The sequence below is a fragment of the Callospermophilus lateralis genome, chromosome 1 (genome assembly GCF_048772815.1).
Source record: "Callospermophilus lateralis isolate mCalLat2 chromosome 1, mCalLat2.hap1, whole genome shotgun sequence".
Classification (NCBI taxonomy): Eukaryota; Metazoa; Chordata; class Mammalia; order Rodentia; family Sciuridae; genus Callospermophilus; species Callospermophilus lateralis.
Window position 1 is genome coordinate 210461070 of NC_135305.1, and position 13816 is coordinate 210474885.

The 13816-nt window shown below is 59.9% G+C and overlaps 1 protein-coding gene across 1 annotated transcript in view; it reads left to right on the forward strand.

Annotated features, from left to right (window-relative positions):
• Cpamd8 (C3 and PZP like alpha-2-macroglobulin domain containing 8) overlaps nucleotides 1-13816 on the forward strand; it is a 66799-nt gene that overhangs the window by 14054 nt on the left and 38929 nt on the right. The window contains exons 8-14 of the mRNA XM_077109341.1: nucleotides 816-929; nucleotides 2889-2973; nucleotides 3798-3906; nucleotides 6247-6474; nucleotides 8030-8200; nucleotides 10155-10283; nucleotides 13470-13659. Of these exons, the coding sequence (XP_076965456.1) occupies nucleotides 816-929; nucleotides 2889-2973; nucleotides 3798-3906; nucleotides 6247-6474; nucleotides 8030-8200; nucleotides 10155-10283; nucleotides 13470-13659 (1026 nt within the window). The remainder of the gene's footprint in view (nucleotides 1-815; nucleotides 930-2888; nucleotides 2974-3797; nucleotides 3907-6246; nucleotides 6475-8029; nucleotides 8201-10154; nucleotides 10284-13469; nucleotides 13660-13816) is intronic.

Genomic DNA, 13816 nt, shown 5'->3' on the forward strand with positions numbered 1-13816 from the left:
CTCACCTTCAGCCGTCAGTGGATTCAGCCGCTGATGAAGTCAAAGCCCTCAGTGGTCGATTGCTTCCCCGGACCCCCCCCCCCCCCCCCAGCACACGAGGTTCCGGGACATTCTAGATCCCAACTCGGAGCTGGCTGTCCTCTACTCTCTGTCCATCTACCTGTCCTCTACCTGCGACCCGTGGTCCCTTCTCCCTCTCAGCGGTGTTCGTCTGTCTGTCTGTCCACCCCTCCACGGCTCTGACACCCATCAATGATTCTATCCATTCTTCTGACTACCCGCCGCCCACTGTTCTGTCCGTCTGTCTGTCTGTCACCCGCTTATCATCCTATCCACGTGTCTCAGTGATTCTCGCCCAGGACCCGCTTCCCTCCCCCGGGGATATTGGTAAAGCCTGGCGACTTCTTAGGTCGTCATGTCGGGGGACGGTGAGGGACGCTGCCCAACACCCCACGGCGCACAGAGAACCACCCGCCCTGGGACAGGTGGGGGCCGAGCTGGGGAGCGGACCCGCCATCTCCCTCGCGGGGGCCTGGCTTTGGCTGCAGGGCGCCTCCGGGAACCCGGGGGGCAGCCTCTCGTCCTGCGGGGGCTGAGGACCTGCTCCTGCTGGCCGCCCTGCACGTCCTGCCCCCACAGACACCCACCCCTGGCCCTGGGTGGCCTCCAGCTCCCCCGAGGGCCGCCAGGGAGGGGGAGGAGCCGGGTCCCCGGGTCCCCCTTCTTGGACGTCACCGCTGGCCACAGTGACTGGGCCCCTGGGTGGCTCTCTGTCAAGGTCCCCCGGAGCACGAAGGGCGTCCCTCTCCTCGCAGGCGTCTCCAACATGAGCTTTCCCCTGTCCGACCAGCCCGTGTTGGGGGAGTGGTTCGTCTTTGTGGAGATGCAGGGCCACCTGTACAACCGGTCCTTTGAGGTCCAGAAGTACGGTAAGGGGGACGCTCAGACCTGGGGGTCCTCACCTGGGGGGAGGGAGGGAGCGGCTGGAGGAGGGCCCCATCCCCAGTCACAAGGGCTCATCAGCTGCTGAGCAGGTGCTGGTCCTGTTAAAAATCATCTGAGCTGGTCGGGCGCAGGCCTGAAATCCCAGCGGCTCAGGAGGCTGAGGCAGGAGGATGGTGAGTTCCAAGCCAGCCTCAGCCACAGTGAGGCCCTAAGCCACTCAGTGAGACCCTGTCTCTAAATAAAACGCAAGATAGGGCTGAGGGTGTGGTCAGTGGTCAGGTGCCCCTGAGTTCAACCCCTGATACCCCCCACCAAATTAAGTGGGGCTGATAAAGATACATAACAGGAAACTGGCCACTGTCACCATTTCTCAGTGGCCAATGGGGGGACACTAAATACATTCCCAGTGTTCACAGCCCCTGAGCTGTCCCGACTTCCCTGACACACTGTCTCCTCTGGACACTCGTGCCCCTCCCCTCCCCTGGCCCCTGCTCACCGCCCTTCTGCTTCGGGTCCCTATGAATGTGACAACCCTAGGGACCTCACAGAAGTGGAACCTGACAGTGCCGCCTGGGGGTCAGTTCCAGGGTCCCTGGGGACGCCCAGGTCCACGCTCCCGAGCCCACAGGGACACCTGTGTGGTGTTTGCCTGGACCTCACTCACCCTCCCGTAGGCCTGAGTCTTCTCTCGGTGACTTGGGACCCTAACCAAACGCGGGTGCTGCGGAAACAGTCAGGCTGAACTGTTTGGGGCGTGTGACAGGGAGGAGGAGGTCACGTGTCCAACACGGGGCAGTGTTTTCCTGACTCTTTTCCGTCCTCGGATGGTCTGAACCCCCGGAGGCGGGTCCCCGGGTGTGGAGGGCCAGCGGCTTCAGTCCTTTAGCGACTGCTTATTTTGGCTTAGCCCGGTGTCCCGGGGCCCTGGGGGTCCGCCCAGGCCACAGCAGGAGCTGGGTTCCCTTCGTAAGGACGCTCTGTGGGCTTCCTGTGCTGAGCAGGGGAAGAACCAGGCGGCGGGCGCCTGGGGACCGGCTCAGAGGGCAGGGGCTGAGGAGGGCCCGGCCACGCGGCTCCTCTTTGCCTCGATGGCCGCCACCCCGGGGCCCGAGGGCTGTGGCGGTGGCTCGGGGGCGGAGCGCTTGCCTGGCCCGTGGAAGGCTCTGGGTTCCATCCTCAGCACCACAGGGAAAGAATGCATAGAATAAGGGGACCGTGTCCATCCATAAGTAAAAAAAAAAATTTTTTTAATAAAAAAAGAAAAAGAGGAAGGCCTTGTCCCTGGAGGAGGGTCCTGGCCACCTGGCTATGGGACTGCAGGCACCGGCAGCCAGTGCAAATGCCCTTTGGCCACGGCAGGGAGTTGGTGTGGCTCCCGTCACTCACAGCGCCACCTGCAGGTCGGCAACAGAATGGAAATAGTGTATGGAAAATTCCAGAAATAAGCAGCTCATCCATTTTAAATGGCATGTCACTCTGGGTGGTGATGACATCCCCTGCCTTGGATCGTCCCTTTGCCTAGCATCTTGGGTGCTGGTCCCAGGTGGTGGCCCCTCCCCTGGCTGCAAGGTGACAGGATGGCTCCTAGTGCCAGGGAGCCGGGGAGAGGGCCTGGCCCCCAGTGGCCGTCATCCTAGAGACAACCCTCAATGGCTCCCGGGAGTCGTAGGACAGGGAGGCTCCCCGTGGCCACTGGGTCTCCCCTGGACGGGCCGGGAGCAGCCACATCCAAGCCCACGTTCTGGTGGGAGCCCCGGAGAGCGCCCGGACCTCCCCGGGGCAGGAGCGGTGCCGGCCAGCCGAGTCCCCCAGGCCGCTCCTCGGAGGGCGTGTGGACGCGTGCATCGTCCCCTCTGGGGAGGGGCGGCGTGCGGCTTTGCTCTTGTCCCCAGACCCCTGCCCTGGGTTCCCGAGGCCACCGTCTCTCCTCTCGGCTCTGTCAGTGCTGCCCAGGTTTGAGCTCCTGATCGCCCCTCCCCCCTACATCCGAGACCTGGACGCCTGTGAGAAGGCCACCGTGCAGGCCAGGTGAGGACCAGGGCCCTGCGGCGTCCCTGCCCGTCCCCTTCCCTCGCTGCCGTGCCCTCCTGATGCTGCCCCCCTCCTGCACGGGCAGCCCCTTCCCCTGGAGCCCCTTCCTTTCCCAGCCCCCAGGTGCCTCCCCCGTCCAGGGTTCCTCACCCCCACCCCCAGGCCCCTGCACCATCAGCTGTAAGCCCCCCACCTGTCACCTAATGACCCCTGAAGGGGTGAGAAGGGCTCTCTCTTCCTGGGGTGCTGGGGGCGCCCTGGAGCTTCCCCACCCCCGCCCCAGCTGTGCCACCCGCTCAGAGGCTGTGGCTGAGGCCCTCCCAGCCTGCAGCTCCCCTGGCTGTGTGTCCCCATCCCATGACAGCCCCAGTGCACCCACGTTTACAGTCTAGGAAGTGTGGCACTCACTGCCGCCTTCCATGATGTTCCTGATCCTTGTGAGTAGGTGTCCCTTTGCGACAGTTGTGACAAAGTACCTTTAAGTCTCACCAGTATCCCCAGGCCGATGGCTTACGGAACTCAAGCCCAGTCCTGCTGGTCCTCGTGGTTGCTGGCACCTCTGCACTGTCCTGCTCCAACAGTGTCACCAACCTGCTGCTCCCAGGGGCAGAGTTCCTCTCTGACCATCTGTCTCTTTTTCCATCAAAAGCAAAGCTGGTGCAGAGGGTTACAGAGAGGGCTGGAAGGACAGAATGCAGAACGAGGAAGGGCATCGTATCGGACACTGTACCAGTGGCCACACCCTGCGAGACTGACCTTCCTGAGATGGGCCCCTTGGGGTCGCCTGTGAATTTGGGTATCCTTTGTCCCTTTTGTCCCAGGTACACCTTTGGGAAGCCCGTGTCCGGGACCTTAACGATAAACATGACTGTGGACGGAGTGGGGTACTACAGCCACGAGGTGGGGCGCCCCGTCCTCAGAACCATGAAGGTGAGGAGCAGGGCCCGCGGGGCTGGCTCGGTGGTCCCTTTCCACGGCTTCGTTTCTTCATCATAAATTTCATTTTATCGTCTAAGAAAGCTGCCTGGTGGGGATTTCCTGATGACGTAGTTCGTGTCAGCAGAGCAGAGGCTTTAAACGTTTATAAAAAGGAAGAAAATAAAGGCTTCCGACAGGCAGGGCTATCTGTGTGGACATGTGGATGAGCTTCCCCTGAATGTCATACATACAGTTTAAATAGGGAGAGCTTTAATGAGATACTAGGACTCTCACACCAATCAGTTCGTCCACAGAGTAGACGTCTCAGTGATTTTTTCTGGATACAGTCGGTCCCCGGTTTACGATGGTTTGAGTCACGACTTTTTTTGACATTTTAGGGTAGTGAAGGCAACACCATGCAACTGTCACGTTCTCCACGTTCAGAAATAAATAATTCCTGTGTTTTGAATTGCACGCTGAATTTGAGAAAGTGCACGACATTGGCCATGCTCAATTAGAAAACAGGCTTCGGGTTAGGGGACTCTCCAGGACAGTGCCCGCGAGTGCCCTGAAGGGAGCTAGGCGGATTCAGGTTGGGCTGCCCGGGACGTGGCCCCATCATAAATCAAGGGGCATCTGCAGTCACCGGGTGGTGTGGCCGTCACGGCTTTCTGGCTTAGAACACGGTTGTCCTGTGTCTCTGCCGGGGATGGTCCCAGGAACTGTGCCCCCTGCTAATTCCAAAGTCCAGCAGACGCTCCAGCCCCTTCTACAAAACAGTGTCCTATTGGCTCAGAAGCCTGGCGGGTCCCCGCGGGTCCTGCCGTGGACTCAGAGTCACCTGTGATGGCTTCAAACACCCGACGTGATGCAGGTGCTGAGTGCATGGCCGTTCTGGGGCTTTGCTCAGGGACAGATGCCCAGAAAGGGAGTCTGTGTCCAGCACGTGTGCAATTAAAAAAGAATCCTGTCCTACAGTTGGTGGAGTCCGGGGGTGAAGGACCGTGGACGGCAGAGTGACTCTTTACCGTCTCCCCAAATCCCGTTTCCCTTTACAGTTAGAGCCGTTCCCCTCCCCCGCCCCTGGCGACCACTCCTCGACTCCCCAGCTCTATGGACCTGCCTGTTCTGGACACCTCACGTCGATGGCATTACACGCTAGGTGGCTTTTTGTGTGTGGCGTCTGTCACTCAGCGGCTCCTTTTCCAGGCTCGTTCATGCTGTAGCCTGAGTCCGGGCTTCGTTCTTTTTCATGACTCAGTAACATTCCACTGTACGAATCTGCCGCCGTTGGTCTACCCACCCTTCTACTGGCGGGCACTGGGTCGTTTCCACTGTGAGCACCACTGAGCTGCACCCCAAACCCGTTTCCCCTGCTGCTGTGACCGTCCATGTGCCGTTTTCCTGTGGATGTGTCGGTGCTCATCCTGGGCTACCTAGGGGTGGACTGGCCCAGTCACAGGGTCACGCTGGGTTCAGTCTTTGAGGAACCGCCAGAGTGAGGACGTCTTAGGTCCCTTGTGTGGAAAGCTTCGCGAGCTGTCCCTCAGCCAGGGCTGCGTCGTGGGTGGACCGTGCACCCCAGGGGCACCTCCCCGGGCACTCCGCCTCTGAAGGTGCCTCTGGAGGTGCTCAGTCCCCTGTGTCCCAGGGTCTACGTACAGGACACCACCCTTGTGCGTGGACGTGGGGGTTAACCCCTCAGTGCCCGCTCCTCCCCACCCCACCTAAAGCTCCTTCCTCAGGACCCAACGGCCCCCGTGCGTCCCCCTCTCTGGTGGCCTCGATTCTGTGGGATGGACACAGTCACTCCCCCTTCCCTGCCCAGTCCAGCCATTCTCCTCAGAGGCCGCCGCCCGGTGGCCCTGGTCCTGGGTCTCTGATGTCCTCAGTGACTTGGTCCCAGCTATTTCTGGGCGTCGATTGCCACCAGGCTCCTGGGCGCCCAGCGTGGGGGCCGCGGGGGCAGCGCTGGGCTCTGAGTGGGGGCGTGGGGCCGAGCGAGGGGTGATCGTAATGGAGACAACACGCCCACGGACAGGCCTACCTGGGCGCTCGCACTCACGTGTGTGTCACACGCATGTGTGGACGGGGCCTCCGTCTCCCATCACCGGCTGTGAGTGCGCCCGGGCCCACGGGGACGGTCCGTCTCTGGGCAACGAGTGGAAGTGGCCGAGCAGGTTGCCGTCCTCACGAGGAAGGCTCGGGGCCAGGCTGGAGCCGGCCTCTCAGCCAGGGACTCAGTGGACGTGTCCCCAGTGTCTTCCAAGCAGCCGGAGGCCCGGGTGTGATCTAGGGTGCGCGTGGCGTCCTCCACGTCCACCCCAATGCACCCTGTTTCTCCTCCTCTAGATCCTGGGCTCCCAGGCCTTTGACATCTGCGTGAGGGACCTGATCCCGGTGGACGTTCCCGAGCACTTCCGGGGCAGGGTCAGCATCTGGGCCACAGTGACCAGCGTGGATGGGAGTCAGCAGGTGGCCTTCGACGACTCCACCCCTGTCCAGAGGCAGCTGGTGGACATCCGCTACTCCAGGGACACGCGGAAACAGTTCAAGCCAGGCCTGGCCTACGTGGGGAAGGTACCGTGGGGGACGTCCCTGAGCTTCCCCCCACGCCACAGAGGGGACCGAGCTGAAGACAGGTCCCCCGGCTACACTGGCATAGCTTGCCTTTTGACACTGGGATGCTTGACCTTCTCTCCTTTGGTTTTTACTTTTTAAACATTTTTGTTCAAAGCCGAGATGTGCTGGACGCGGTGGCACACGCCTGTGATCCCAGCAACTCGGGAGGCTGGGGCAGGAGGATTGCACCGTTGAGGTCAGCCTCAGCAACTTAGAGTCTGTCTCAAAATTTAAAAACTAAAAAGCACTAGGGGTGTAGCTCAGTGGTGGAGCACCTGTGGGTCCAATCCCCAGTATGCAAAAGAAATAAATAAAATGATAAAAACGAAGACGCCATCTTCTACCCCCCCATCTGCAACTGGAAGGTCTCTGGGGGCAGGAACACAGGGGTCTACCCTATGACAACAGAGTGCTTTCTGGGATCCCTCCTGAGGGGCCTCCTGAGGCTGCTTTTATAGTAAACTTCTTACTTTGTAAGTAGGAAGCCTGTGCGCTGAGACAGCAACGGAAAGGGCATGTGGACCCACAGCCTGTGGCGTCACTCGGTGTGCTGACCCAGTGCGATGCACATACTGCGTTTGCTGGGCTTTCGTTTTGTTTCTGAGCCAGGGTCCCGCTGAGTTGCCCAGGCTGGCCTTGAACTTGCAGCCCTCCTGCCTCAGCCTCCTGAGGGCGGGGACCGTGGTGTGCTCCACCGTGTCTGGCTGACGTGCGTGACTTTGTAGGCCTGACATCAGTAGGTTTGCTGACACCAACGCCACCATAAATCTACAGAAGATGTCACATCACGATGTTCCCACGGCCATGACACCACCAGGCATGGGGATTGGCAGCTCGTGGGACCACTGCACATACAAGGTCTATCAGTGACCCCGACCTTAGGCAGCATGTGACCGAGCTTTATTCCCTGTAGAGTGTCATTCTTGAACCTCTGGCATTTATCTGCATGGTTGAGTGTTTATTTATTATTTATTTAGTCCCACACATGAGAGTGCATGCCCCTCCTCGCTTTGAAGAGCCCAGTGTGAGTAGGAACTCGCATACTTTGTGTGGGCGCAGAATGTGTATGAATAAGGGGCTCAGAGAATGCAGCTTCGGTGAGGGCAGCATCTCACACATGACCAAGAAGATATATGTGGTATTAGTCAGTTTTCTGTTGTTGTGATGAAATACCTGAGACCTGAGGCTGGGAACATAAAGAAAAAAAAAAAATTTTTTTTTAACACCACAGTTTTAGAGGCTGAAAGCTCAAGATCAGCTGGTCTCATTCATAAGCTGATCAGTAAGGGTCCCCCGGGCGGTGCCCCATCAACCAACACCCATCACGGTGGAGGCAGTGTGGCGGGAGTGCACATACATGGAGAGATCCCATGGTGAGACAATGTGAGGACAGGCTGGGCGCGCTCTCTCTCTCTCTCTCTAAGAGGCCAGCGTGACCATGAGGTTGCGCTGGTCTGTGAGTGTGCAGCGTCTGGCCGGTGCTGCCCGCAGCCTGTCTGATGACCTGTTCCAGGTGGAGCTCTCCTACCCCGACGGCAGCCCAGCCCAGGGCGTGACGGTGCAGGTCAAGGCGGAGCTGATGCCCAGGGACAACATCTACACCCGCGAGTTCGTGTCCCAGGGTGGGCTCGTGCGGTTCGAAATCCCCTCCATCCCCACGTCGGCCCAGCGAGTGTGGCTAGAGGTAGGTGAGTCCCCAGGCCCCTGTCCTCCAACCACGGTGCTCGGTGGGAGGGGCTCTGTAAGCTGGAGACGGAGAACCCCACCATCCAGGGGAGGAAGGCAGAGGGGGAGGTGCCTGGCTTGGTCACAGGGTGTCTCTCCAGGTGGACTCCTGGCCGCGGGCAGGGCCAGCCAGGCTGCTTCCAGCAGGTGGAACAGCATGTGCGGAGGCTCAGAGGAGGACTGTCGTTGGGTTCCACAAGTGCTTGGCCAGATGAGCCATTTTAGGAAGAGGCGGGAAAGGGGACCAGTGGAATGTCCCTATGTCAAAAGGGTGCTGTCACGTTGACAGAAGGGCTGGTTGTTTAAGATGTTTTCTTAGTTGTCGATGGATATTTATTTATTTTTACGTGGTGCTGAGACTCGAACCCAGGGCCTCACTCATGCTAGGCAAGCGCCTGCCGCTGAGCTCCAGCCCGGCCCAAGGAGCCGATTTTTGACAGACAGCTCTCACTCAAGAGCTGGAGTAGGGAACGACCAAGGAAGACACATGCAGGCTGGAGGCCACCAAACTGGAGCTGCTGAGGAGGTGGAGCTGGCAGGACGCAGGGTCCCCTCAGCAAGGGAGAGAAGAGAGAGCAACAGAGGGAGACGTCCCAGCCCGGGCTCTGTGACGTGGCTGTCCCATGAGCCTGGCGTGGAGGGGAGTGGGAAGCAGCTGAGACAAACATGACCTTGGGGACTGCGGACACCGCGGTCCCTTTGTCCTCTCATGAGCAATGTGTCCTTGAAGACTTTAGCCCCCAAGTCACATAATTTACCAAGTGACGTCCTCAGCAAGGTGTGTCCGTGCTTCATGGCCACTCAGCACAGAGCACAGCGGCCTGTCATCGTAACCACGGTCCTGTGGGGCAGTGAGAGAGTGACCAGAGCCTGGGGCCTCTGAGGTCACCAGACGGACCAGAGATGCCCCTCCGCCTGCCCACCAGGTGGGAGATCGCAGTGACCTCTGACATCAGAATTGGCTCCCGGCTCGGGTCATGGGCACAGCCCTCCACAGATGCCCTCCATCCAGTCACCGGCCACAGGGCCTGGGGTCCCCGGGCCACTCTCACTCCTGAGCTGATGGCAAATTCAGGGCTTCTGCTGCCCCACCACCTTATAAATACGGTGTTAGGACAGGGGCTGGGGCTCAGGGGCACAGCGCTTGCCTGGCACATGTGAGGCACTGGGTTCGATCCTCAGCACCACCGAAAAATAAATAAACAAAGATCTGTTTAAAAATAAATAAATGAATACAGTTTTATGGTCGCAGAACGATTCAAATCAGGACCGTCCAAGGGGAGGGGCACGCGGGAGGAGGTCTGGAGGATTCCAGCTGTGGCGCTTGCGGGGCTCTCTCTGGGACACACAGGACAGTTGGCCCCAGGGTCTGCAGGTCCTGCGTCTGCAGATCCAATCAGCACAGATCACCAGTATTCCAGAAGCGGGGCTCAGTAGCATACGCCTGTGATCCCAGCCAGAGGAGCAAAAGTCACCCCATCACCGGGGCTGGTGGTGTGCAGGAGCAGGGCCACGGGCCAGCGGGAACTGGGACCCACCCTGGGGTGCCACCCAACATGGCTGCTCCCGTGTTGATCCACCAAGTGGGGTTTCCCCTCCAAGAAGCCACGAGGGCGATTAGCAAGCTCAGGAGGAGAGAGAGGGGGGCTTTCCAGCATGTCCCTGTCGGAGCTGTGGTTTGGAGTCCAGGCGGGCTCCACGCGGCTGCCCAAGCTGATGCCCAGCACCCTCGCGCCAGCCTTCAACACTCGCTTCTGGGAACTGGGGGGAATCGGGCTGGCCACGCCGGACCCCAAAGGGAAACTGGAGCCGAGAGAGTCTTGCTCCTGGGCAGGGCAGGGAGAAGGAATCCCAAGACCCCCTTCCCAGGCTGGACGCCCCGACCTTGACCAAGCGTGTCCTCTGTTCTTCAGACCAAGGTGACGGCACTGGACGGGAAGCCCGTGGGGGCCCAGTACCTGCCCAGTTACCTCGCCCTTGGCAGCTGGTACTCCCCCAGTCAGTGCCACCTGCAGTTACAGCCGCCCTCGCGTCCCCTGCAGGTAAGGTGTCCAGGAGCCCCCCTTCCTCGCAGCAGCGCCCCTGAGCTCCGGGGTCTTCACACCAAGGCCCGTGGGGCGGGGGTTCTCCACCCCTCCAGCACGGGCATATCCTGTGGAATAAACGGCACCATCTTTTATTCTGGGTGGTCCTAGGTTGTGACCCTGGGCTCACTGCCAGGGACACCACTTGTGGAGCCTGGGACGGCTCCACCGCTGCAGTCTTCCTGTGCCAAGGCCCTGGGGCTTTCTCCACCCAGAAACTCGCAGATGTGCTAAGTGCAAAGACGAGATGAGCCTGGATTTGTGTCTCACGTTAGTTCTTCCCGGGTCTGTCGTTATGAGTGGGTAGTCTTAAAAAACTCTACCAAACCAACAGACTTAGTCTTAAAAGGAGTTTCAGGCTTAAAAGGTGTCGAGTGAACCGTACCAAGAGTTCCCGTGCACCCCTCTGCCCGCCCTCAGCGTCCCTGTCATTGACATCTTGCGGGAACGCGATGCACATTGCAGTTGATGAACGGGTATCGATTCGATATCATCAATTAACGTCCGCAGCTTACCCGGGTCACTCTTTGGTTGAACATTCTATGGATCTTGGCAAATGTGTGACGCCCTGTCTTCACCGTCACAGAGTCTTCAGATCAGTTTCCCGGCCCTAAAGTCCCCAGGGCTCCAACCATCCGTCCCTGCCCGCCAGTCAAACCCCTTAGTGTGTCTGGCCTTTCCCCAGAGTGTCCTCGAGCTGCGTTTGCAGGGTGTGGCCTCTGAGGTCGGCTGCTTCCACTTAGCCAGGGGCCCTGGTGGCTTCTCTGTGTCTTTGGTGGCTTTGGGGCTCCTTTCTTCCCATCATTGAATTGTGTTCCTTGTCCGGATGGTGTGCAGTGGGTTGTCACTCACCTGCTGAGGGATATGTGGACGTGTGTGGGGGTGTGCACGTGTGCATGCACACATGAGTTCACATATGTGTGCACGTATACTTGTGTCTGGATGTACATATGCACACATTTGCTTACTCCTGTATGCACACATGCTCACCTGCCTGTTGAAGGATATATGCTTCCCGTTCACCCTCAATGGAAAATGGGATAGATACGTGTGTGTGTGTGTGTGTGTGTGTGAGAGAGAGTGTCCACAGCGGCCCTCTGTACCCATGAATGCTGTGTCCAGGGGTTTTACAGATTCAGCAAACCTCAGATCAAAAATACGTGGGGGAGCTGGGGCCGTGGCTCAGCGGTAGAGCACTTGCCCGGCACGTGTGAGGCCCTGGGTTCGATGCTCAGCACCACATAAAGATAAATAAACAAAATAAAGATTTTTGTGTCCATCTACAACTAAATAGAAATATTTTGGGGGGAAAAAGTGCATTGGCGCTAAGCACATACAAACGTATTTTCTTGTCCCCATCTCCTGGGCAATACGGCCTGGCAACTGTGTACGCAGTATTTATGAGATTTTCTGAGTGATCTAGAGATAATTAAAGTCCCCAGGAGTGGGGGGGCGAGATTCTGTGCCAATCAAGTGCCATTTTACACGAGGCATTTGAACGTCTGCACACTTGGTTGTGGGGGGTCCCCAAGGATTCTGAGGGGCAAACTTGTGTATCTAGATAGAGATCCTTCCGTAGAGGAGGGAAGAGCCTGGACTCACAGAGGAGCACCTGAGTGTGTGTGTGTCCCCTCTGTGTGTGTCTGTGTGCAGGGGACGTCCCTCAGGAGTGGCCGGCTATGTTGGTACGGTCAGGATCTCTGTATCTGTGCATACATGTGCACCTGTGCCTGAGTGTGCAGTCACACAGATGTGGTGCACGTTCACACGCACGTACGTGTCGCTGCCACCCCCTGTTGACTCCGTGGCCACAGGTGCCACTCTCTGGCTTTGCCGGGGCCGAGTTCCTGGCGGGCCCCCAGCTGGAGTGGCACCCCGGCCTTGGCAGAGGCTCTGTCCCTGATGGAAACCAGTCGCCTCGGTGGCTGCCAGGCCAGGCCCGTCCACACCCCCTGCTCCTCTTCCGAGGGTGGAAGGACCCGCGGGGCGCAGCTCACAGGAGTCATGGCGCCGAGGCTGCCTGTTCCCAGGGGCTGATGGCCTGCTGCAGGGGTGGCAGAGAGACTCGAATGGGACTGTGCCCGCCTGGCGGGACACGCTGTTCTTACTGTCATGCTGTCACACAGCGGTGCCGGCTGGGACCCTGCTGGTGGCCTCCCTCCCGGGGGCAGGCGGAACCTCGTGTTCTCGCAGCCTGACCCTTGTCCTGATTAGGTGAGGACTTGGCTCGGCCTTGGGATTCTGCTCTCAGGGTGTCACCGCCCCCTGCCTGACCCAGCTCAGCATGTCCCAGCTCCCCTGCTCCCCGCTAGGCTGCCACCAGGGCCCAGGGACAGTTTCCGGGCACTGAGGGCAGATGTCTAATGCTTGGTCCAGGGGCCCTGCTGGCTCTCCTGGCTCTGTCACGGGGCAGAGTTGGGGGTCTCCATCACCCACCTCTCAGCACCACCCCCAGCTGCGTCCCTGCGTAAATGCAGCTGTCACCTGGACTTTCAGGGGTCGTGGGACCTGGGGGGCAGCAGCTGTGAGTGGGGGCAGCCTCGGGGTCAAGTGCTGCGGCGTCGGCCGTCCTGGCTGCGAATGCTTCCGGCTCCCACGGATGGTGGGCGAGGGACCGAGCCTTGGTTTCCCTTCTGGAAACCCGGGGCTTATGACAGGAGTTGTCATCGAGTGGTCATCGCAGAGAAGGTCCAGCCCTCGGCTGAGATCCGCACCCAGGAAGTTAGGGACTGTCCACCAGGGAAGGGCCCCTGAGCCTCAGGGCCCAGTTTTCACTAGGGCTCAGTTGTCTACCCAACCGTCCACCTGGAAGGCTGCCCCGGGCTCCTGTCCCCCGAGAGGTCAAGCTGACAACACTGGGCCCAGGACGCTCACATAGTGACTGAAGACCCAGGCACACACTGACCCTCATGCCAGGCAGGTCACTCCAAGGGCCCAGGGGACGGCAGGAACTGCAGAGCCCACATCTCCCTCGAGCCAGGCTCTGCGACCTCTCACCCTGGGCTTCTCGCTGCTGTCACACTGGTCAGCACACTGGACGCCAGCCAGCACTGGCCCCGGAGGGTCTGGTGCGGGGCCGGCTCTCCACCTCTGGTCCCTGGGGGGTGCTGTGACCTGTGACCTTGACGCTGCCGTCTCCGCCAGGTTGGGGAGGAGGCCCGTTTTTCTGTGGAGTCTACGTGTCCCTGTAACTTCACCCTGTACTACGAGGTGGCCGCTCGGGGCAACATCGTGCTCTCTGGCCAGCAGCCGGCCCACATCACCCTGCAGCGGAGCAGGCGGGCGGCCCCGGCTCCGGAGAAGCCCATTCGCTTGACGCACCTTTCGGAGACGGGTGAGTTGGGCAGCGGGGAGAAGGTGCCGGCTCTCCTCCCTGAGCCACCGAGACAGGAGCCCTAGCAAGGCAGGGTGCGGCCAGGGCCAGGGGAGGGCGTCTGCTGGGGCGGTGGGCGCGTGTCTCCAGGCAGGGGTGCAGAGGTTCACTGAACCTG